We start from the raw sequence: 25659 nt of genomic DNA, 5'->3' as shown, positions 1-25659 counted from the left end.
ACCCCAGAGATGTCTGATGGCTATCTAGTGAAGGGACGAATGGTCCAAGAGCAGAACTGAAACAAATCTGGACACACACGTCCGTTCTCCGCTTCCGCCTGCTTTAATCACGTCGCAGTGGCCAGGACCTTGCCGTTACTGGCTATCACAAATATTTGGATTTAGAAGAGCTCAGTTGTTTGTTCCTGTTTGGACTCGGTAGCTTGGCTAACACACAGACCCAAGCCATGCGGCTGGACACATCCTTCCATTGACACTGTCCACTATCAACTGAACACATTCCATACCGCGTCCAGTGATTCGTTCATTTAACAAATATTTGCTGAAAGCCTGCTTAGTGCAGCATCCTGGGGACACAGGATGGAATCAGACCCAGCACCTGCCCTCATGGAGTGTGGAGTCCGGCAGAGGAGATCACACAGAACTCCTATTCACCACGACTGTGACGCGTGCTACCCAGGGAAAGCCCAGGGGTTAGGAACACGTAGAACGGGGAGATGTGATGGCCTGGGTAGCGTGGGGCAGAGAAGGGAGATCGGACAAGCTTTCCTCTGCCTCCCTGCCCCAGCTGGGAGCTGCCTTCAGGTGGTGTTCAGGCTCGGGTCAGGAGCTCAGCGACGGGGCTGGGCTTGGGGGCTGGCTCTGGGAGTGGCGGGGCTGTGGCCTCCTGCCTCCAGATGCCCTGGTCCCCTCCCATTTCCCCTCGACCTCTGCTGAGACCTGCCTGTCTCCTTCTGCTGCTTCCAGAAGGGCTGCCTCCTGAAGCTACATTTTTGGAAAGATCTGCCTGGCGAGAAGGCTGAGCTCATTTATGGCACAGGCCGCTGGCAGTGACAGCACCGTTACTGAATCTCCCTTCTGTTTACTTTCAGGTTTTCACAGGCTCCGTTCGCCAAGGGGAACCACCATTTTGCAAGGACCATGAGGCCGCTGTGCATGACATACTGGTGGCTGGGACTGCTGGCTGCCGTGGGAGCAGCGGCAGGCCAGAAGGAAGGCTTGGAGGGCGCCGAGGAGGGCTCGCCCGGCGAGTTCATTTACCTGAACAGGTACAAGCGGGCCGGCGAGTCTTCGGACAAGTGCACCTACACGTTCATCGTGCCCCAGCAGCGGGTCACGGGCGCCATCTGCGTCAACTCCAAGGAGCCCGAGGTGCTCCTGGAGAACCGGGTGCACAAGCAGGAGCTGGAGCTGCTCAACAGCGAGCTGCTCAAGCAGAAGCGGCAGATTGAGACGCTGCAGCAGCTGGTGGAGGTGGACGGCGGCATCGTGAGCGAGGTGAAGCTGCTGCGCAAGGAGAGCCGCAACATGAACTCGCGGGTCACGCAGCTCTACATGCAGCTCCTGCACGAGATCATCCGCAAGCGGGACAACGCGCTGGAGCTCTCCCAGCTGGAGAACAGGATCCTCAACCAGACGGCCGACATGCTGCAGCTGGCCAGCAAGTACAAGGACCTGGAGCACAAGTACCAGCACCTGGCCACGCTGGCCCACAACCAGTCCGAGATCATCGCGCAGCTCGAGGAGCACTGCCAGCGGGTGCCCGCGGCCAGGCCCATGCCCCAGCCACCCCCCGTCACCCCACCCCGGGTCTACCAGCCGTCCCCCTATAATCGCATCATCAACCAGATCTCTACCAACGAGATCCAGAGCGACCAGAACCTGAAGGTGCTGCCTCCCCCCCTGCCCACCATGCCTACCCTCACCAGCCTCCCGTCCTCCACAGACAAGCCGTCGGGTAAGTCCTTCCGTGAGGGAGCCCGCACCATCTGGGCCTCAGAGCCAGGCGCCAGGCTTCCCTTGGCCGAGACCACAAGTGGGGGAAAAGCCACGGCAAGTTGAAGCCGGGCCAACAGACTTGCGCAATCCCCCAGCGATCCCTCGGGCCAAGCCGTGGCAGCCTGGGGGGGTGGGGGGGGGTGGGGGCAGCGTGCCTTAGACGGATGCTCCAAGGTAGAACCAGGAAACCGGGAGAGTCTCAGAAGAGAACAAACGTTCTCTGGCTTCTGACGGGCAAGAGCCCCAGGCCCGTAGTTTTCGGGGCTCTGTGTTAGATGCTCTGTGTTGGCAACAGGATGTCTCTCCTGTAAGCTCTTGAGCTGTGCCTGGCACAGAACTGGCAGCTGATAAATGCTCACCAAAGAAACCAGCAGTCAAAGGAAAAGAACGTGTTATCACGGCAAAGGTATGATAAACACGTCGTAGGGGCTAGGGGATGGGAAGGAGTACTTTCCATACACTTCCTAGAGTCTGCTGCTGTCTAGGGTTTTCAGTGACGATTCCGTATACTCTTAAATACATGTTTCATCTTAAATACGGTAATTTTCAGAATATGGTGATGGGGACGAACGTGGTGACTTGGTACGTTTGCAAGCTTGAAAGCCTGACCGAGGTACCGGAGTTGGGTACTTCCATGGATCTTGATTGTATCACTAACCCCTGAAGCTCCTTGTGGAAGGTTAACTGAAAAGATAAGTAACTTGCTCACAGGCTTAGCCTGCTCAGGCTGGATTGGAATTCAGGCCTTGTCACTTTAAATCTAGGGCTGACTCCTCTGTGCTCGGAGAGTCTGGGGGGAGCACAAGCCCAGCCCCCTAAAGCTCAGCCTCACATCCATCCAGGACTGTATGAGCCTTCCAGATCGGCTGTCAGATGAGAACTGGATTCATCTTTGCCAAAACGAACCACTTATCTGCTCCAAGTCAGTGATTTTGGTACCACTTCATTATACAAGCAGGGAGATATTTTTACTGAAAGTATCCTGTTTTACACTTATTTCACACTTCTGAAAATAACCACCAGTACTGGGAAGAGCAGCTTCTTGCTAATTCCAGAAGGGGGTGGCCCATGCAAAAGACAAGGGCAACACTGTGCAGGCCCGTGGCCGGGAGCACCTGCCTGCAGCACTGCGCAAGAAAGCCCTCTGCTGGGTTTGCAGGTTGAGAACGTAAGTTCTGAAGAGACTGACCTAGATTTAAATTCTGACTCCCCCACTGGTTAGCTCTGGGACATCAGACTAGTCACCTTGCCCCTCAGAGCCTCCGTTTCCTCTGTTTCAATCTGTCAATTAGGGATAGATTAAAATAATGCCTACCCAAAGATTAGATGAAATACTGGGGAAAAAAATGTGTCTGGCATGGTGCTGGGCCCATGGAAAGTCTCAGTACTTGGTAGCTCTGGGTTTCCTTCCGTTTTGGTCTCTTTATCTTAAAGCAAGGAGATTGAAATAAACAAACAGTCCCTTTTTAGCACTGGCTTTCTACAGCAGATGACTGGTTCCTCTGTACACATGTCTGTTTTAAATCAGAAGCTCTGAAAGAGCGGGCAGAGTGTGCTAATATGTCTTGATAGAACGCCCAGAGGGTAAAACGTGCCTTTGGGCACCAAATGAAGGCTCAGTTGAATGTTACACTCGTGAAGTGAGCCTGGCTGACCTCAATGGTTACCCAACAGACCTCTTCTTGCCTAAGCATCTCTGGTGTCTGAATCCATGATTTCAGGACATTCCTGAGCTTGAACTGAGCTGAGAGGGATAGAGTGTAGAAAGAAAGACCTAGCTTTGCATCCACCTCTTATTAGTGGTCTGCTTGTGAGAAAATTACTTCACTCTCCCGAGCTGTAATTTTCTCCTCTGGAAAATGGGGGCAGGAGTTATGACACTGCAGGGTTGTTGGGGAAACTCAATGCAATCAGGCATGTGATATTATGTCACCTGGGGCAGCCAAAAAGTGGAGGTGCCCCTACTCTGTGCTGGTCACAGCACCGGGCTTCGGGGAGTTGGTAAAAGCTACAGTGCCAACCTCCAGGAACTCAGTCTGGAGGAGGTGGAAGATGTGTGAATGCACTGGGGTGTATCCAGTCCCTCTCAGTTCCTCCGTCCTCTCAGTTCCATCCCCCCGAGATGGGCACATCAGATCCGACAAAGGATTTCTCTGGGGGGAGCATCTATCGAGGCCAAAATTACCAGAACGTTGTAAGAACTGATGGGACCGACACAATGAGGTACCTGAAATCAGGAATGCAGCGAAAATCATGGGCTATGCAGTCACTGTGGTGATACCATGGTGTGCTAAGTGCCCTGCAGAGTGGTGAAGGAGGGGCTATGGGGACACTAAGGTGGCACGCGAGACTGAGTCTGCCTGGAGTAGAAGGGAAAAGGTGGACAGAGGTGGGACTTCCGTGAATGATCTGGAAGAGTCTACCAGGTGGACCGAGGAGTTGGACAATGGAGTTACTAGTCAGTCCCTGATGGAGATGAGTCTGTGCAAAGTCCTGGGACCATGCATGGCCCTACTCTGGGCACCTCAAATGGTCTGGACCCCCTGCTTCTTCACATTCACAGTCCATCACGGTCTGTGTGCATTCCAAGGCCCCTGCACACACCCCAAAACCCACTTTCTCTCCCACTTAAGGAAGCACACCTTCATGGGAGGGAATGGCAGTGACTTCATGTGGACACAATTTATCTTTAAAAAAAAAAAAAAGCCCTCCCAAATGTTGGTAGTGATTGTTGGTAACAGATTCCCTGTGACCCACCTCCCCACTCCAGATGTCATCAGCCAGACCTGTGGAAGCTGAATGGGCAGGGAGGGCCCAGTAGTTTCCTGGGGCTGGATGACAACCGGAGGAAAAGGCAATGGCCTCTCAGCCAATCAGCAGGGAGCTCTTATCAGTACTGTTCTGAGAGCTCCAGGGCAGGTTCTGCGCCTGGAAGACAAAACCTTCTTCTGTGCTCTCACCCATAAGGTCCTTTGTTCCCAAGGATAGCACTGGGCCAGAAACACCTTTGCGTGCAAGACTTGGCAGCTTCTGAACCTTTCATCCCATAACCTCAGAGCCATCTGCTCTTCTCCTCATTGTCTGGGTCACTCAGCCCACAGCTCACCCTTCCCCCGGGGACTGAGGGAGCCACGGCCGCTTATCTGGAGCCAGCTTGTTCCCAGCCAGACAGTAACAGCCTGGCCCCGGGCCAGGCCCAGGCCACGGAGAGCCTGAGGCAGGGAGGCCCAGGCAGCTCCTGGCTTCCCTGGTGTCTCACTGGGGTTCTGTCCTGCCTCCCTCAGGTCTGGCCAGACCTGGGGCGTCTCAGTAAGGATGAGGCTTTGACGAGGCCTATGCCAAACGGCCCTCCCTGTGGCCCTGTCTCCTGGTGGGCCGGCTGTTGCTGTCCACCCTTCCTCTTGTCCTCTCCACTTTCTAACACTCACACATCCCCTGACCTCCTTCTCCACGTGTGTGCCCTGGACACGTAAACACACGTACACGCACACGCTCATCACTCGGGTCCGCCATAGAGGAATACTGCCGGGGTCATGAAAAGGCACGGGAACAGACAGGATGGAGCCTCAGTGCTGGCCTTCTCCCCAAATGGTCCAGGAGGCCTGGGACACTGTCCCTCGGCTCTGTGCGGGCACAGCCGGGCACATGCCAGTCCTCCTGCCACGGCACCCGCCCTCGAGACTGGTCACAGGAGGACAGGCAGTGTTAGCACCAGCTGCCACAGCAAGGCCCTGCCTGAAACAAATCCTTAAAAACCAAAAGGTGTAGGCATTTCTAGCTGCTTTCTCTCCTGAGAACATCATCAGCTCAGGTTGCTTCTCAAGGGATCAAGAGGAGACCACAAAATCAGAAAAGATTAGAGCTCATTAGGGGCCTCATCAACCCAGAACCTTTCACTGGCAGAATCAAGATCGGTCTCTGGACGCATAGCTTCCAGGATGTTGAGGTTCAGAGAGAGTAAGTAGCTCGGCCAAGACTACACCGCTAGGGAGTGGCTCAGCCAAGACTCAAACCTGAGTCTGTCTTAAGCATTCTGGGATACCGCACGTTTCCGCGGAAAGGCTGGAGGGGAACTGGTGTGAAAATCACTGTATAAACGCTTAAGTTGGCCCCAAGTGCCTGCTGCCTGGGATGTGACCCTCCATCACTATTCTATGTACTAGGTTCCAAGCACCTCCTTCTAAAAGAGCCCTGGGAACAGAGTTGGTGGATTTGCTATAAGGACTCTTATGGTTCTAGCAACACAAGACAGCGTCACTGCAAACCCATCACTATCATGCCGTCCCCTTATTCAGGTATAGGAGAGACCAACCCAACCAATCATGTGTGGCTAGCTCCCCAGTCATACAAATGGACTGTTGTGGGTGAATTTAGGTAGTAGACTGTATCATAACCCTGAGATGCAAAAAAAAAAAAAAAAAAGATAAAGCAGAACTGAGTTAGCATCACACTGCAGAATGTCTAAAACAACTGAGCTCTCCCACAGAAAACATAATATGTGCCTGACTTCCAGTAAACGGACCCAACTGAAGCTGCAGATAAATCTGATTTAATTTGTACTGAATCTGGACACATTTTCTGGGTTTATTTCTACTCAGCATTTCAACGTACAGCAAAATCAGAAGTCCTGATTTCTTTAAATACGTTAAATACATAAAAATCAGCAGAGGTGATCTGTTCTTGGGGCCAAATTAGGTGGCAACCACATTGTTTCACTGCTAACACAGAGACCACCCGTTCCCCCCACCAGATGCTCTATGGCCGGGTAGGCACAGACAACTCGAACAAGTGTTTTCCCAGGTGGATTTTCCCTCCTATATTTTACTTCCCCCTGTGAGGTAGGAAATACGTATGTTATCGATTGTGGATTTAAAATAGAGAACAAGATAGATTGCACTGTAGCTTCCATTCTTTCTGGAGGTCAAGCAATTGTCATTCCAGGTGAAAAGCCGTTGGCCCCATGTGCAGACCAGCTCCAGCGACTGGGCTTCCAAGCCTGAAGCTCTGTAGGGACTCGGAGAGGCACCTGGGAATTGTGAGGACGGGAGGGTGACCGTAGCCACCACCAGCTCTGCCTTTCAGTTTTCCAAAGCTGATGGAAAACCCAACCCAGGTCTCTCGCCGCCAGGGCTTGTGCTGTTTTCACTGCACTATGCTGTCTTGTTCCTGAAATGTTATTGCTGAACAAAGTAAGATTCTCAAATTCATTACAAACTACGTAATCCAGTGATATTTCAAAGAGCATTCTTTGCTAGCTTCTTCATAAACAAAAGCCACTGGAGTTCAAGGTGGGTCATCTTCCTTCTGGCTCTGCTTTCTCTTCTCTCCTCGGATACCTCGGGGAACGGATCACAGAGAGCCTCGAGTGTGATGGCAAGCTCTCCCTGCCTTACTCAGGCGTTTTCCAAGGAAGACATTCAGCTACATACAGGCTCGGTCTCTTTACAGCCCCACGGGATGAACTATCAACTTGTTACTATTAAAAGCGGTGATCTGGCATCTGTGGCCTAGAAATCCCAACAGTTTGGCACTTGGCAGGCTAAAAGCCATCTGGAAAATCCTGGCGCTTGGGTATCTGCAGCCAGCTCCGAGCCACAGAGATGGATCGCTGGGGTGAATGTGTGCAGTGGACTGTATCATTACCCTGAGATGCTCCCCCAGGAAAAAAGAGATCGATAAAGCAGAATTACGTTAGCATCGTACTCAATGGTGTCTAAAACGAAGGTGGTTAGGCGTGTTGAGCGTGTGCTGTAAAAGTAATGTCTCAACTTCAGCTACCCCTGGGATGACTCTTGAGGAGGAGCGCCTTAAAAAAAGAAGCCTGACGATCCTGGCTTTGTACCTCAAGATGAGCCAGTGGAACCACAGGACCTGGAATGCTTTTATGTAATGCTTTTTTTTTTTTTTTTTTTTTCAAATATAAGTGATTTTCCTTTAGCAGATTTTTAATACAGTAATTTAAGTTAGAATTACAGTGTATACAGAGAAATTTTGCTAAGAAAAAGAAAATTTTAGTTTAAATGACTAATGTTTTTTTAAAAAAACAAACCAGAAAAACCCCCTCTAACTGTTGAAATTAAGATGTCTTAGGGGGTCTGTCCACAGTAACCTCCAAAAGAGCAGAAATCCAATCGTCTGGCAGTATCCCAGATACAACGGGCAGACTTCCTACGACAGACCGTCCACACGTTCCCAGGTTTTGGTTTGGATCCTGATGACCCTCTGCTGTGGGGCTCCTGTTCCCAGATGTTCCCAGACTGATCACTGATTCTCAAAGTGGGAAGAACAGGAGGAAGATGACAAAGAGAACGTGGCTCACGGTGGTGAGGAAAGGAGAAGAGATGGGGGAAGGCACGCGGGGCACTAAGGGACCCTTAAGTGCTGGCAAGATGGACACTCAATCACGCCCCTGATGAGGCTCCCACCCGGAAGGATCCCAGAGACCGATGAGATGATGGGACCCTAAGCAATCCTAGCACGGTGACACAGACTCAGCACGCTGCAGCAGGGAGAAACAGGCCCAGAAGGCAGACGTGAGTTCTAACCCTCGAGCCTCCTCTTTCCAGACGTGCAGTCTCCCTGGGACTTAGTTCCCTCCCTGTTGGAGAGGCTTGTGAGGAGGAAATGAAAGCCCGGGTAAAGCACCTGGCCGGCAAAAGGCTCCAGGTACATGGTAGTCATCATTCTTATTCTCCTCCAGTAGATAGATAGATAGATAGATAGATAGATAGACAGACAAATAGATATATCATAAGGCATCATGGGAACCCCGAGGAGGATTAAGTAGCTCTTCTGGGGCTGGGGAGGACTTCCTGGAGGAGGAGATGAGGAGGCTGAGGGCACAGCAGATAAGCACTCAGAATCACTGCCCCCAATCATCCAGAAATCACGAAGAACAGGCTTGGTGCTGGGCAAATGCCCTCTTTTCAGAAAGAGAAAGGATGAAATACTAGAAAATCTGGAACAATTAGCTTAAACCCCAGTAAAATTATAAAAAAGATCAGAGAGAGGGGTTCGTGAGCATTTGGAAAATTAAAAGGTGATCAGTGAAGGCCAACACAGGTTCTGTAAGCACAAGCCCATAAGCTGATTCCCTGTCTTGGAAAGGGTTAATAGGTTGGCAGACCGCTTGAACACCACCGGCCCGGTACCTGTGGGTTGCCGTCACGGGTCTGATCAGCTCTTCCACGATGTGCCTGCAGAACAGCACCGTCGACCTCTGGACTGAGAGACGCTTGCTCACCCTCATCGCTATATCCAGGGAGGCTCAGAGTGCTGCCCGCCTCTGCGTCCAGTGACATCCCTGCCCCGGGGCAGCCTTGGGTGCCACTGACCACTGAACCCAAGGAACTCCGGGCTTCACCCCGACCAGTCTTGGGAGCCACAGTGTGTGGCTCAGTTCTGCACACAGTGAGCCCACCACAGCCCCTCCAGGGCGAACCTCTTTTCCCTTTTAAATTGCTTTAAAGCCCATCCTTCTCCTCCTGCCCAAGGGTACTGATGGAAACCCAGGAGTGGGCACAATGCTTTTGAAAGGGTCCTTTGGGAAGGAATGCTGCCAAGTCTGTTTACCCTGAGGTCAGACAGGCAGAAACAGGACCCCTTTATACTCTTCGAGGGCTCCGGGAGCTCTTACATGGGAAGTCTCCCCGTGTATCACATCCGCTGAAACATGCCCACCTCCCACATCTAATAGAACTTTCACTGTAAAAATTTTGAACGGATTTTTTAAATTTTGCTCTTTGAAATTATTTGGCCAAGAGTAACACAATTAATTTATGGCTGGCTCTGATTTCTCGGCAAACATCAGGCATGTTCAGGAATTCTTGGGAAGTGAGGAAAATCTAACCTACAAATTGTTTTCAAAAGTAATAACATTTTTATGAAGACTAAATTTAACAATTAATGAACTTGACAAGATGTCCCACTTCGTAGAAATTTAATTACATACTTATAAACTTTGATTTTGCAGTTTTCGTATTTTAGAGCCAATAAATTTTTTTTAGGCCTCAAATACTTTCATAAACTCCTGAAAAGCTCGTCAGCCCCAGGCACCGTGCCCGTCGTCTGCGGACTACAGCGGCCTCCACGGCGGGCACGCGCGTTTGGACCCTTTCCCCGGCAGCACCAGCAATGACACCCGTGACGTCAGCTCTGAGGCCCTACAGGAACTTCAGGTGCCTTTGGGAACACACCAGCTGTTCCTGTGTTTAGGTTATTGTTTCGTACTCTGGTTCAGTGAAAAAGTGGTGACTGACATGGAATACATATGTTCACGACCAAAATATTATCTATCCAAGCCTTCTGGATAAATAAGGCTCAAGCAGCCCATGTAATTCTTCCTCACCGACCCCCTCTCCGGGTGTCTGCTCTCCTGCCCTTCACCCAGGATGCCTGGCGAGTCCTGACGCTGGCCAGGGCAAGACTCACACCTAAGCAGTCCACGTGCCTTGGCTCTCGGATGAATTAATTTGGATAGGAAATTCCAGATCCAATTTCAACAACTAGTCAGTTCTCCTGTTAGAAAAATGTTTCAGGGAGTGGCACAAAGACTTTTTGGAGACAGATCATCGGTGAGAATAATTGAAAACAGCATACTGTTCTCACGAAAAAAAAAACCGCGTCTCGGTACTATCACAGAAGCCTCTCCCCGGTGCCTTCCTACGAACTAAAACATTCCTAGAACGTTTCCCACAGGCCACAGGATCTCTGCACAGCCTCAGGTGGTCAAGTCCTGAGACTTGGGCTTATGGGTCAAAGAGGTCAGTCAGGCCGCTGGCCAGCCACGTGGTCTGGTCCAGCTGATGGCCAGGAGGGACTCTGCTCCTCTCTGCAGGCCTCCGGAGCAGCCAGGGAGAAGAGGCATCATCACTGTCTACCCACTTCTTAGCTCCAGGCCTCCAACGTGCTGCCAGTGGGCTTGGTCAGATATTCACGGGGCCACGTTTCCCTAGCAGGAGGGGTGACTGCACTGACAGCTGATGCAGTTGGTAACCCATTTCTCCAAAGGGACATGAGTGGGCAGGTCAGGCTGAGCTGGTCTGCCCCCAACCCAGAGAGGAAACTGGGGTTAGGCAGTTACACTTAGGTCTGGCCAGGCTGCAGGCTCTAGCCCAGCTTTACCAGAAAGGCGCTTCATTGGGCATACTGAGCATGGGATCAGCTATCAAGAGGTGGTTCCTGGTTTCCTAGGAGGCTATGCTTCTGATGTGTAAGAACCCCGGACAGGAAGAAGGAAGCAGTGAGGGGACTCAAACCTGATCACCTCCAACCCTCACCGGGTTTGACACTGAGGTTTGGGGGCCCAAGACCTGTATACTTTGTGTTCCCATCGCCAATATCCCTTCTTCCTGAGGCCTCCCGATTCCAGGCCCTGTGTGCTTTCCACACCCTGTGTTGCTTCTCTAAGGAACCACGCAGGCTCGGCTTGGCCATGGTGACTGCACTTCCCTTCACGTGGAACGTTCTGGCTACAGCTCTGCCGAGAGTGTAAATATGGTCTTTATAGAGATGAGGTCGGGCGCTACTCCGATCGGAGCCGTGGTGCTGCTGAGTTAGTGTTGGCCTGACGCTCTGGGCAACGCTGCCCTTTCAGAAGAGGAGCCAAGCGAAATACCGCCTGGGCACTTTGCACTGTTCCAGGGGGAGAGCCCTGCCCACTGCACACTGAAAACGCAGTTTCATTGACAAAAAGGATTTCCATTCTTCATTTCGGTATATCTTTGGGGGCTTCTCCACTGAAGCTGTGACTTCTAAAATGTGCTCTGTAGAAAACATCTACCAGTAAATCGCTGTACATTTTAGTCTTGGAAATTCAAAAGCGAATACAGTTACTTGTTTGTGTGTATGTGGCTGTGGGGAGGTAGGGAGCGGACAATTTCAAAACCATCAGCTTTCATCCAGCAGAGGAAAGAAGGAGAGAGGACCCCGAGCGGCACGTGCCCTGGCTGGCCTCACGCTGGGTGCTCTTGTGTTTGCGAGGCCCCCAGAACAGGTGGCTTCGTTACCCGTTTACAGAAGTAGAAACTGAGGCTCAAGGAACTTTCCGAGGACACGATGCGAGGCAATGGAGTCACCAAGATTTGAGCTGAGGGCTCCTGACTCCTGTATTTGTATCCGTTACAGGTTTCCCATTTGAATTGGCCATTTTAACAGAGCCACATGATAGTCCTGCTGCCATTTTCTGCTCCCTGATCATATTACTGCTGCCAGTTTTCCAATGCTGAGTATTTTTTCTGACTCCTTTTCATCCATCATTTAGGTTTCTGACCTCTGCCACTGGTGCCTTCCATGGGAGAAAAGGGAGCGTGTTTCAGTGCAGGCGGTTTGCTAGGGCTCTGTGAGGGTTTTGGAGGGAAACTGGTCTGGAAATGTGGTTGCTGATGGAAGCTGACGGGTCCTGAGACTCAGGCCAAGTGCAGTGCGCAGGAGACACGCAGATTTTTTTTTTTTTTTTTTTTTTTTTTAACAGCAGAAAATACGAAACACCTCTTTACTAGTTTATTCCTACTCCATGATTCTGGAAAGGCTTAAAGGAAAAAACTGCCAGATTTGCCTTAAAAAAAAAAAAAAAAGGAAATTCTACATCATGAAAGATACTAAAATAGATGAAAATAGGCGAAGGACACTAAAAGGTAAGCAAAGAAGAAAAACAAATCTTCAATAAAAACTTTGAAAAGGTATTAATACCTTGACAAAGAAGAAGTGTAAATGTTTATTTTTTAAACCTGGCTGACTGGCAAAGATTCGTAACAGTCCTAGGGACACAGATATGTCAGCCTGGGCCCCCCACCCTGGAGTTCACTCTGGTTGGGGAAAAAGAAAAGAGCTTTAGACTTGGGCTCTGGACCACCCAGGCCACTTGGGCTCAGACACTGGATCTGCCATATAAGCCACCAACCTCAGGGGTGGCACCTAATGACCCCATGTTCCAATCTCCTCATCTGTCCAGTGGGTGACGACAAGTTACCTCACACTTTAAAACACTTGCCTTTTAAAAAGAGCCCTCTGTAGCAATGTCAAAGGTGAAGCTGAAAGCATGGGCAGCACCCACAAAAGCAGCTCAGGCTGGGAGCTGGGAGACCCACCTGCCACTCTCCCAGTGGCCTTCGAAGCCTCTCCTGACGGAGTGCCTCCCGTAAACCAAGACTGTCCCTCTGAGAGCCCCACCGGAGCCCCGGGGAGGCCCTGCAGTAACAGGGCTGGCTGCTTGTTTTGGGGGGTGTTTTCCAGGCCTCTGCTGGACCTCTGTCACCAGCATTCCCATTAGACATTCCCAGAGCCTCTCCTGTGCTTCTGACCTGGGAAAGCGCTGGGGGCCCTCCCACGGCCACTGTGCGCTCTGAGGTCGGGGGCAGCCTCCTTATTCTCTGCCCTGGTCCCAGGGGCTGGGAGCTGAACACAAGCCAAACCTTTTTATTTTTCCTGAATGCTCTTTCTGGAGGTCTGGCCTCCCCTTCTCCAAGACAGAAGACGCACAAGGCAAAGAGGGAAGCATCTGCCTGGCCAGTGCTTAGGGTCCCACCCCGTCCGTTGGGGCGGAGAAGGTTGGTGAACAGGTAAATGGTGAGAAGCTCTCCCTGGAGGATTACCTGTCAGCGGGAAGCACCAAGAGCGACCCCCCTCTTTGAGGCGCGAGATCAGGCACTGGGGGTGGGGAGGGGTGAGCAAGACCGCCCCTTCCCTTCCCCGTCAGGCTCCGGGTGGGGAGGCTCGAACACAGTACAAGGACTCAGGAAAAGCCCAAATGAACCGTCCAGAAAAACAACAACAACAACAACAACAAACCCGCCAAATTTTTCTCATTTAACTATCACATGTGGACTAACCAAGCCCAAGTCTAATCAGGAAGGAATCTTGAGAAGTTAGATCTATGCAGGAAAAGCCGAGTACACCTTCCGCCGATGCCCCTCCCTGACACGCAGAAGGGAAAGGACAGGAATGCACAGGAATTCAAGTTGAGAGAGGCTGGTGAGGTCAGCTCTCCCCTTGCTGGGTATCAGAGCCGCCCTGAACCCTGCCCTAGGCTTCCACTACCCGGCACAGCACCTGCGGGGGTGGGAGCTCAGCAAATAGTTGTTAGAATAAACACACACATTCAGAGAATGAGAGGAAATTTCCTTAGAACTTTTGGTCTTAACAATTCTTGGTTTGAGGACTATTTTGAAGAGAAGCTGAAGCAAACTGTGGCAATTTTGTTTACTTTAAAATCTGTAGTTCAATGGTTAGGTCTTGAAACAAACTTCTGAAGGTTCCTGAGATCAACAAGGAAGAACCCAGCTTCTTTGGACCTTGGTGACCCCAGTTTCAACCTTCTTGCTGATGTGACCGACATCCAGGAGACCACTAGGGGAGGTGGGGGTGGGGTGGTGAAAAGCCTATGGTGGCTCCTCAGACCCCTCATGGCACCTGTTCCTTCTGACTGGGCTGTCCAAGCTCAGTGAAGTCCCAGAAAAACACAAAACTCATCTGGTCTCAGTTCCAGAAGAAAGCCATGGACCGGAAGGTATCCTGGACACCATCCTTTAAGTCTGTGGACCTGCTTAAATGACCAGCACAGTGACCTCAGAATGCTCTGAGCATCTGGCCCTAAATGAGCTTCCTTTGGAAAATACGCATATTGGGCTGAATGGGACTGGTCCCCCCCCAAAAAAAGCTGTTTGGAGGCTAGTGTCTGAATCTCAGAAATATCCTGACACCTCTGGCCACGTGGCCAAATTCTGGACACTGCTTGGGCACTGTGACCCCACAGAAGTTCCTCACTAAAGACTGAAACTGTCCCTGAGCACTCTCACAGAAAAGGCAAGCGTGGAGTCGGGACTGAGGTGACGTGGGCCAACCTCAGCCCACGGGACTCAGGAGGGCAGTCACCCGTCTCTCTGCCTGGGGTGAGGCCGACCGAGCCCGAGCAGTGCTCCACACTGCTGCATTTTGGTAGGCACATCTCTCTTTTCACAATACCACCAGCTAAAAGATAAAGCACTCCAGGAACTCCACACAAAGGATCTCAGCAATCCTCACAACCTTGATAGAGGTAAATATGATCTCCTTTCTACAAACCAGGGAAACTGAGGGTTTGCAGAAGTAAGGATGCTTGCCCAAATCACCACGTGAGGGAGTCAGAGCTAAAAGTGGTCTGGGAATCCAGGCACCCTGACCCCTAGCCCCAGCCTCTTGCCTTTACATCACGTTATTTCCTGAACTTACAAAAAACTAAAATCAGTCCCCTCTCACTGCTGGCCTGCGGCTCCCAGCTGGAGGCCTGCCTGAGGTTGTGCTTGCTTTGGAGTGCGGCCTGGGGTGAGAGGCACGTGAAAATGTGACTCCGTGGCCAGGCAACAGGGAGGTCTCTGACGTGCACACATCTGTATCCCCAGGCCCGTGGAGAGACTGTTTGCAGGCCTTGGAGGATGGCCACGACACCAGCTCCATCTACCTGGTGAAGCCAGAGAACACCAACCGCCTCATGCAGGTGTGGTGTGACCAGAGGCACGACCCTGGGGGCTGGACCGTCATCCAGAGGCGCCTGGACGGCTCTGTCAACTTCTTCAGGAACTGGGAGACATACAAGGTGAGAGCCCCGGGCCCTGTCTGTGCTGTCGGTGAGAGCAACCGGGCCACCCCAAGAGGCCTGACCAGCCGGTGAGAGGGCCACTTGGAGGGAAGGTGCATGCTGACCTGTCAAGGCCTTGGTGGCCCCGTGCGATACACACGTGTGGTGAGGAAGACACTGACGAGGTCATTTTTGCAAACCCACCTGCCGCTGGCAACTGCTACGAGATACGAGTTAGGGACAGACCACAAAAGGCCCGTGGACATGGTGGGACTTTAGAAATGCTGCTAGGGGGTGGCCCCTCATCCCCGTCTGGGTATAGGGAGCATCCTTTTCCCAGCTGGGGCTTCCTTGCGGGAAGACCTGGTCTCGCAGCCCAGAAGGGGCAGGTCCCCAGGGCCTGCTACTGGGAAACACGGGAACACTAGGTCCGAATTCCCAGGAAGCTGAATGCCCACCCAGTGGTAGGAAAGGCCACTGGGCTCAGCCATACGTCTGGCAGATGACAGGGGTGGTGCCGAAGGTGGCAAAAGGAGCTCAGTTCACCAAATGCCACCGCCACGTGCCAGGCACCATGCCAAGTGCTTCCATCTGTTACCTGCTTTAGTCTCACACGAGCCCCGGGAGGAAGATCCTGGTGTGGCCCCGGTTTACAGATGAAAAGGTGAAACAACCTGCTCGGGGCTGCACACAGCAGCGAGTCCAGGCCTCTGACACCAAAGCTTACGAACGACCCTGGCCATGACGCCTGTGCGTGGCTTCGCGTGGCCCCTTCCTGTCCTGGTTACTCCCAGCCCACCTCCTGCCCGGCCCGTGTCGCTGTTTTCTTCTCTTTCTCCTCTGCTTTCTGAAGATCCACTCCTTCACCCCTTCCTCCTCCTGCCCATATTCTTTTTCTCAGGGGTGGGAGAACACAGTCGTTAAGACTGGGTGCCTGCTTCAGATCCCGAGTCACCCTCAGGCTCTCTCTGACCCTGGGCCTCTGTGGACCTAGCTCTTAGAGTTGGCACAAGGATTCATAACATAACCTACGTAAAGTCCTGAGAACGGTGCCGATACACTGGAAGGCTCACTGAATACTATTAGTATCATTAGCGAGCCCATCTATTCTGAAGACTTTGAGTGGCCACTACCTGGCTGATGACTCCTTAAACTCAGCGTGAACACAATAATAAAACCGCTGATTTTAAACCCAGAAGGGAGCCCGGGCAGATGTAGCATGTGTCTGTCACAGCTCATACCGGTCTGGTGCATTAGAGTTTACACGAGACCCTCACACACATCCCATTCCCAGAGAGGGACGGTGAAGCTCAGAGGTGGTCAGGATCCGTCCAAGGAACTCCTGTCGCCTGCCTACTGTGTGTTAGGCTCTCGGTTTACCACATTAGGTGTGTTCCTACAACAACCCTAGTAAAGGTAACACAGTGTCCCCCACGTTCACACAATGCCTAGCACACAGTAGGCACTCTTTCAGTAGTCTTGAATGATGCGTGATTGAGGCTCAGACAGGAAAAGCGGTTCATCAAGTCACAGCCAAGTGCAGAGGTGGGGATTTGAACCCAGGCCTGCCTTATGCTCTGCCCATTTCTGATCTCCTCTGCCCAGGGCTGAGCATCCAAGAGTGGGGCCCTGCTGGCTGAGGACACTACGTATCCCTCACTGATGCTCTCCTCCGTTTTCCCCAGCAAGGGTTTGGGAACATCGATGGCGAGTACTGGCTAGGCCTGGAGAACATCTACTGGCTGACGAACCAAGGCAACTACAAACTGCTGGTGACCATGGAGGACTGGTCTGGCCGCAAAGTCTTTGCAGAATATGCCAGCTTCCGCCTGGAGCCCGAGAGCGAGTATTACAAGCTGAGGCTGGGGCGCTACCATGGCAATGCTGGTGACTCCTTTACTTGGCATAACGGCAAGCAGTTCACCACCCTGGACAGAGACCATGACGTCTACACAGGTAGGACCCATACAGTCAAACCCAGGTGCAGGCCAGGGCAAAGAGGCCGGTCAAAGCCAGAGCTTCTGAGTCACAGCCTGAGAAGAGGAAGGTCCCAGAGCCCAGAAGGCCGACCCTGTTGCTACTCCCTGAAAACCCACTCCTCTACCCACTGCCCACAGACCCCCTTCACAAAGGTGGGTCAGAGGGGCATTAACAAAAAGGGAACGGCAAAGAGGTGTACAAATTACACATTTGTGGGCCACTCAGGGCCAAGCCTTCACATCACCTCTCTGCCCGAGGCACCAGGTGTTCAGGCCACACTCTCCATGGACTCTGGGCCACACACCTGGGTAATAATGCTGGCCCTGCCTCCTACCAGTCATGTGTCTTTGGGCATGCTGCTTACTAATCTCTCCGGGCCTCGCTTCCACATCGGGAAATAAGGACAATGCCTGCCTTGCAGGGTGGAGAGAAGGTTAGAGGATGTACCTCGAGTGCTTTGTCTCAGACGTGGCAAAGAGGGCTCAATACAAGTGGGCGGTCTTTGTGGTTACTATTATTAGCATGTATTATTAACACAGTGTAGTAAGGGAGCTATTAAGAGGAAACCAGGTAGGAGACATGAAGTGATTTGTCCAGGGTCATATGCCTCAAAGCCAGGTCTTTACTAGGAAGCCTTTATTAAATAAAAAACAAGGGGGAAAAAAAACCCAGAATATTCTAAGAGACACACATACATACAATCCAGCCCTGAGTCCAGATGTCAACCTCCCACAGTTAAGCCTCTCCAGGCCCCACACCCAGTTTCCTGAGATGAGGGCCTCTGCACCCCAGCTGCTTGGCAAAGCCAGCAAGGCACTGCTCCTGTCTGAGGGACCAACCCTACCTCCAGGCCAAGGATGTCTGTTCTCATTGGGCAAATCTGGCCCCCTCCCTGCCCCCTGGTCTGCAGGCCACTTCCCTCCTCTTTAAGGTCCCAGGAACCGCTTGCATCTTTCAGGCAAGCTCTGTACCTACATATTGAGGAGGGAGGTCCTCACTCTAGGTCCCCATGGCAGCCACACTCCAGCAGGCTGTTCTCACAACACTGGGGGACATGCAGTTACCTCCACCTGCTGGCTGGCACTGAAGGGGCCCCTGACGAGACAGTACACCTTCTTAGGCAGGGTTACACAGAGGCTTCTAGAAGAGCAGAGCAGGAAGAGGACCCTTGGAGCTAGTCAGATTCTGGGGACATTGGGACTGCTACAACATCTCGAGGGCCATCGTGGATAGGAGGGAGAAGACTGTTCTATGACCCAAACCGTCAGGCCTGTGCAACAGCACCGTCAGTGGCTGGCAAGGAAGTGAGCTCCTTGTCCCTGGAGGCATGCAGGTCAAGCTCAGGAGGGGCCTCCACTCACACGGGAGGCTGGCCATGGCATGCCAAGGGCTCTCTCTGCTCTCCAAACCCAAGCACTGCCATTTGGTCCCTAGCCTCAAGTGACGGCCTAAAAGAGCCCAAGGAAAACTCTGGGCTGGGCTGCAGGGGCTGCGCGTGCCTGAGCCCATTCTCCCCTGAGCTTTCTGCCTCGGCCAGCCTGCAGCCTCCTTACCACATCCCAAGGCCTCAGCGGGAGCAGGGCCACCGGCCCCATTGGGCGCCAGCCCACAAACCTGACCGAGGCAGCCCTTCCTCTGAGTGGGGGTCCACTTCTCAGGCCTGCTCAGGAAAGCGGGGACCCTCTCTTTTAACTAAGAGCAGCCCAAGCAGCTGGCAGCTCCTCTTCCGCTTCCTCCCTGAGAAGGCCGATGCCCCTGCACGCCTGCTTGCACCTTGCCCACACTTTCACTGTTGTTCCGAACTGCTTGTCCTTGGCAGCAAAATCCAGCATGATATGATAGTGCCAGAAGTTTTATGAAAATATCTTTCTTTTGTGAAATCATAAAAAAATACTTGGCTGGAATACAGCCTGGGAGGAACAGAGGAGCATTTCATCTTAAACACTTCCTTTGTCATTCTATAAAAATCTTGATCCAACAGTTGCAACTCTTAAAAAATTCCTCAGAACACTTTGGCCGCTCCCCCGCCCACCCCAGGTCATTTCTGCTTCCTATTCAAACCTCCCTGGGGCACTTCCTCCGCACAAGCCCCGGGCTAACTGCTTAACTGTGCGCCCTCCTTCGATCACCACACAGTCCTGTGCGGGAGGCACCACGCTTACCCTCATTTCACAAGGACAATTCGGTGGCTCGGTGAGTTCGCTGGTCACAAGGCTGAGCCTCAAAGGTTGGAGCAAATCTGAGACCTGGCCCACCCCTCAAGCATTCCTGCTCCAAATGCCCTCTCCCCCACCTTCCCAGAGGGCCCTGCTAAAGGCCCTAAACAAATGGCAGCCTTGGATACAACTGCCTCCTCCCCGTGACCTCCTCCCTTGTCTCCTGCAGGAAACTGTGCCCACTACCAGAAGGGAGGCTGGTGGTATAATGCCTGTGCCCACTCCAACCTCAACGGGGTCTGGTACCGTGGGGGCCATTACCGGAGCCGCTACCAGGATGGAGTCTACTGGGCTGAGTTCCGAGGAGGGTCCTACTCGCTCAAGAAAGTGGTGATGATGATCCGGCCCAACCCCAACACCTTCCACTAAGCCAGCTCCCTCCTGACCTCTCACGGCCATTGCCAGGAGCCTGACCCGGCCATGCTGGCCCCGGCACCAGGAACAACTCCCCGCCAGTTCACCTTGGGGCCGGGAGGATGGGGCCGCCGGATTCTGTTTACCCGATCGCTGCGGCAGATGATGGAATGGAATCAACACAGTATTCTCTGTCCCTACTGCTTTTCTTCACATCAGACAGACCCTCGTGTTTCCACACAGGACAGAACTACAGACAAGTCCTTCTTTAAATACATTAAATCCCTACAATAAAAACCCAACTGCAAAATACCTTCGTAATATACATACGCATGAGCTGAGCTTATGCACATGTGTGTACACCACACATATATGCATTTAGATATATGCCACGTGTACTATATCTAGACACGTATATAGGTTTGGTTATATACCTAAATGCACAGACATTCAATTCTCAGATGTTGAAGTTGTTACCAACAGCTTTGCTCTTCGGCGAAAAGCACTGCATTCACATGGTGTTACTCGAATCTGAGAGCAGATCACAGACTATGTAGCTCTAATTCAAAGAATAACCCTTGGTGTCCACGTGCCTGAATTTTTCCAGGAGTGTCTACATGCGATTCACTCACATAGGGGTTCCCTACTTCCTCGCTAAAGAACCCTTTGGGCACCTGATCAAATTTCAACATCCCCTTCCCTCTCCATTTCTATACCTTCCCCCATTCTCAGGACTTTTTCTCCATCCATCCATCCATCCATCCAACCATCCATCCATCCACTTATTCATCCAACACCATTCAGGAAGTACCTTCTGTACCAGTCGTTGGCCACTCACTGAGGTTCCAGGCACCTTCTCTGCTCTTCTCTACCCTTCATACCCACTCCTTACCTTTTCTGTCATATCATCCTTTCTTTCCAGGCAAGCCTCTGAGTAGGAGACAGTTTGGGCTCCAGGTTTCTGGTCAGGAAAGGGAAGGCCAGGCCCCAAAGCTAACTCCCGGCCACGTAGATGATGTACTCGCAGTTTTGTATGTTCCGTTCACACTTTAGCCTACATGTCATTTTAACCATCACAGAAATAATAACCTACCTTGCCCAGGAGATACTCAAGTGAAGAGAAGTCATCCCCCGATCATTGGGGCCCCCGAATGGCTACAGACCAAAGGTCCCGTGCTCTCAGGCTGACTAGAGTCCGCATCTCGTCCCCAAACTACACTTCTCTGGAGTACAGGTGCCACAAAAATGACAACTGGCCGCTTCTCGTGAGCTCCTGAATAACCAGGAGCCACCGGACCCCTTGGCTGGTGCGTTGCAGCGTGGTGGCTTTCTGAGTCCTGTTGGCCGCGAAGTGTCAGACTCAGTACTACCGGGACTCTTGCCAAGCAGGGAGCAAGAGAGGAGTCAGGAAGGTGAGACCGTCCCCGGTGGGCGTGTGAATGGGGGTGTGTGAGATGTTGGAACGTTTGGTACTGTCCATGTCTGGGTGTGTGCCTATTACCTCAGCATTCCCACAAAGTGTACCATGTAGCATGTTTTGTGTATATAAAAGGGAGGGTTTTTTTTAATATATTCCCAGATTATCCTTGTAATGACACAAACCTGCAATAAAAGCCATCAGTGCTATTTGGACGTATCTACACTGTGTGTTACTGTTTTGGAATGCCTTCCTGGGGCCTCTGCTATCAGAGTCTCTTTGAGTAAGACTAGATACAGATTCAGCACCAAGGACATACACCAAAATCTTTTAAATCACACTCTCCCTATCTTTGGTTTCCACGTACCCCATCAGGAGGCCCAAGACAGCGCCCCAGGCCATGAAGGCTCTCTGGGGCTTCACTTCCTTACAGCCATGTCCTGGATATCTTCACTGAACGTCCCAGAAGCACCTCCTAGACAGTGCAACCAACCCCTGAAACACCTTCCCTCAGGTCTGGGCCCATTTCACCAAAAGGCACCATTTATCAATTACTCAGGTCAAAAACAAGAATTTCTCCCCTTACCACACCAACGCCAATCCATCCATCCACGAAAGCCCTTTTCTCTGCCTTCGTGTCTCCTCTCCCCTCAACTACTACAACAGGCTTCCCACCGGATCGGGAGCCCTCTGCCTCCCTCCCTCATTCCAATCTGACTTTCACATTAGCTGCCAGAAAAACAAAACTGTGGGCTGGGAAGTCATCTCTAGGCATGGCAGGAAACCCCAAAGCCAAAAAGGAAAAGATTAAGGGATATGACTAAAGAAAACCCCAAATTTTCTGCCCTCTGAAAAATAACAGATGACCAAGGCTGAAGGCAAATATCAAATAAGAAAAGTAAAGGATCAATATTCACGCTATCTCAAGAACTCTCTTAAATCAAGAAGAAAAATACAGACACCATGACAGAAAACTTCGTTAGGCACACGAACACATTAGAACACAAATGGCCAATAAGGAAGAAAAGGTGCCAGCCTCAGTAATAACCAGAGAGGGAGGGATACCAAATCAAGCACAAACCATCACAAGGTGCCTATCGGATTTGTAAAGATGAAAAAAATCTCCATGTTGACAAGGGAATGGAGAAATACGTACTTTCTGTACTATGGATGGAAGTATAAATTGATTCAACATGTTTCAAGGGCAACTTAGCAACGTGTATGTCAAACATGGATATACATATGCGTCAAAATTTTTAAAATGCTTATACCTTCGGACCCAGCAATCCCTCTTCCCAATGACTTAGCAATACTGCCACACGAGAGCTGCTTCTAGCAAAGATGTAGTTGGGTAGAGACAGATATTTACTACACCCTACTATGTGCTTGGAATTGGACTTCCGTTTTCTTATGTAACGCTCACAGCACCCAGGTGAAGAAGGGATTGTTCTCACCTCACAGGAGAGGAGGAAATGAGGCTCACAGTCAGACAGCTGGGAAAAATGCCCTAGCAGCAGTTAATCCGGAAGGTGCTGGATGTCAGGCACTAGCTAAGAGTTCTCAGCTCCCTTCTCCCAAACCTCTAGTCAGCTGTCGAGGTCAACAGTTGTTGTACCCTATTTGGTGTGTTTGGTGAGAATACCTCAACTTTGGCCCAGGCCTCCCCACACACCTGGACTGGTGTGTCCAGGATGGAAGGATTGATGGTTAAGGAAAACAGGGTCCATCCAGCCTTACTGGTCACTGGTCGTGGGTCCAAACCCCAAAGCGAAGAGTTCTGGAAAGCCATGCTGGGCAACGTGGAATAACCCTTTTCCTAGACTAGCTGTGACCCAGACAAAAGCAGGCCGAGACACCAGCTATTTCTCCCAACCCCCACCCCAAACCCAAACCTGAGTCAAACCACACCCTGGCTATATGGAAGGAGAGGTAGGAATAAACCCATCAGACATGTGGAACTGGCTCTCCTTGGTGTACAATGGGGGTGTGGCCAACAGCATGGAAGAAGAGAATGGGGGTCGGGGTGGGGGGGGGGGGGCGGAAGAGCTGTGCTCAAGTGCATGGTGCCGTAGCGCCTGGTGCGTGGCTCCACCGGCCAGCAAACACAGCCAGGTCCCTGAGGTCTGCCCAACTCAGATCAGCACCTGTCCTTCCTCTCCCATCCCAGCCAGTGGCCTTTTAAGGCCTGCAGGCGTAGGAGCCCTACTGTCACTAAGGTCTCCGTGGTGAGTGTACCTGCAGACCCAGACTTTCTCCGATCCCAGCCAAGCCCCCACACTCCGGTTTGCACCGATACCTTGGTCGCTGGGGGGCACCGACCTGCTGGGCTTATGTGGGAACACGGCAGGAAGACAGTGATGTTCTTCAAGCAAGTGACACTGAGCAGGATCCCCTCCCCCAAATCTTGCAAAATCTTGCCAATTGGAGCAAGACTGAAAGAGAAGCCTTTGGACTACCGAAAACAACAGTATTGGGAGTCTAGGATGCTCACAGTTTACAGATGGTCCTTGGGAGCTCAAGGGGGTCCTCTCTGATCTGAGACCACCTCATCTGTTATATGCAGGCTTGCAAAGACTCTAGGCTATAGTAAGACAAAGCCAGGCAACTGGATTAAACAGAAAGGGGACGTTTCAAGGTAACAAAATGTTAAAAAGGCACTCTTTCGGCCTTAGTTTTATGTGAGACTCCAGAGGCTAAGGGCAAAATAATAGCTTCCAAGTGTCCCACATCCTAGAGCAAGGTGTAGGACCATCACTATAGGGGGTGACTCCAAAAGGATTCTACAACATTAGCAGATTGCCCTTCTGCAGCCTGTGTGAGAGGTGCAGGAAAAATATCCTGGGGTGGGGGGAATGAGTTGTCCTTGTGATATGCTCCCTGGCCACCACCACCACACGGAGGGTGGGTGTTCCCCCGACCCTAAATCAAGTGAGAGGGCCTTCGAGGGACCATTCCAAAGGTTTGGCATAAGCACTACTACCAGACTCGTGCCTCAAGTCTCCAGACCTGCGGCAGAGAGAAATGAGACCACACTGGAGCAAATGGCAAGCCCATCAGGGGCTGCGGGGGAGGCAAGGATATGGTTTCCTAGGAACCAGAGGGCAGCCAGGGGGGTGTGGTGGGGGGAGACAGTGCAGGAGGCCCAGGAGCCAAGGAAGGAGCCATAAGTGTTGAGGTGGAAAAGATGTATCACAGGTCACGGCAACTGAGCCAGAAGTGCCCAGAAGGGAAATTCTGCAGCAGCAGCAGCAGCAATGGGGGGTAAAGAGTGTGGGTGCTTGGGCTTCTGGTGTAAGCTCTGAATCACGACTGAACTGGCCACGTAAGATGGGCCCCGACCCCTCAATTTTCCCCTCTCCCCTGTTCCAACCCCGAGGCTCACAAATCTCAGTGGGCAAGCGGGAGGCAGGAGGGTTGTGGGGGCCAGTGACAGTGCTGACCGTGGGCCCTCCCCCACCCCAGGCTTCCAGGCCTCTGGTCCAGGCGTTAGGGAGTCCAGACCTCTGGTTACTGCACCACACTGTGTGCAGTGACCAGATGGTTAAAGCAGACTCGGCTTCTTCATGCCGAACGCCAGAAAGACGAAGGGGAAGAAGGGGCTTGCTAAGTCTCCAGCGTCGACCGGGAAAAGAGCTAGTCCACAGGGTAAGTTGGAAAGGACACGGGGGAAAAAATTAAGTTGGTTTCTTCTTACACCTGACTGAGTCCAGCTCATTTAATAAGCTGGTTACATAAGGACACGAGGTATCTCCCAGAGTCCATGAGCAGGGACGCAGCTGGGCCTCACGAGGGCCAGGAACCAGAAATGGCCTGGAAAGCCTTCAAGAGGCAAGGCAGCAGCTCTCCCAGCCTCCCCCACCCCCCCTTCTTTTCCCTTTCCCTTGTGCGCAGGTCTCTCTGTTTCTCATTGTGCGTCCATCTGCTTTTCCCAGCACGGAATTCCTGAGCTCACATGTCCTGCTGGTCTCGGTGCCAGCAAAGACTGACGAGCACCCTCCCTTCCAGTGCAGACTCCCAGCCCGCTGGGGCCGGGTGTCCACCTCAATCCGATCAGCTCTGGCTGGAACAAACACTGCCGCTGGAGTTCAATGCTGTGGGGGCAGTTGGGGGGGGGGGGGTGGTTCTCAGGTTCCCAGAGAAGGAGGGATCTCAGCCTGGATCTATATCCAAAAAGGTGTCTACACTGTACTTCAGCTGCTGTTAATTCCCCTCCCCTCCAGAGACTGTATTTTGCCAGCTAGGTGGATTCTGTCCCACTAGCCATTAGATGGTGTCTGCTCCTCAGTCCCTCCCCCTGCCCACTCCTGCTCTACCTCACAAAGCATATGCAAACCTTCCAGGCACTGCTGGGTCACTAAATG

General features: G+C 52.0%; 2 protein-coding genes across 22 annotated transcripts in view; one reads left to right on the top strand and one right to left on the bottom strand.

Annotated features, from left to right (window-relative positions):
- The window catches only part of ANGPTL2 (angiopoietin like 2), a 34280-nt gene extending 12763 nt beyond the window's left edge, over positions 1 to 21517 (top strand). For 7 of the 9 annotated variants that reach the window (XM_060608613.3, XM_081790948.1, XM_060608618.3 and 4 more), the window contains 4 exons: positions 873 to 1738; positions 15156 to 15349; positions 17017 to 17287; positions 19697 to 21517. In XM_060608613.3, the coding sequence (XP_060464596.1) occupies positions 873 to 1738; positions 15156 to 15349; positions 17017 to 17287; positions 19697 to 19896 (1531 nt within the window). In that variant the 3' untranslated portion in view covers positions 19897 to 21517. The remainder of the gene's footprint in view (positions 1 to 872; positions 1739 to 15155; positions 15350 to 17016; positions 17288 to 19696) is intronic. The other 2 variants (XM_060608610.3, XM_060608619.3) reach the window with 1 other exon arrangement.
- Positions 1 to 25659, bottom strand: part of RALGPS1 (Ral GEF with PH domain and SH3 binding motif 1) — a 311034-nt gene that overhangs the window by 108821 nt on the left and 176554 nt on the right. The window lies entirely within an intron of this gene.

The sequence above is a fragment of the Panthera onca genome, chromosome D4, assembly GCF_046562875.1.
Source record: "Panthera onca isolate mPanOnc1 chromosome D4, mPanOnc1 haplotype 2, whole genome shotgun sequence".
Lineage (NCBI taxonomy): Eukaryota > Metazoa > Chordata > Mammalia > Carnivora > Felidae > Panthera > Panthera onca.
This window is presented reverse-complemented; position numbering and strand designations above follow the sequence as displayed.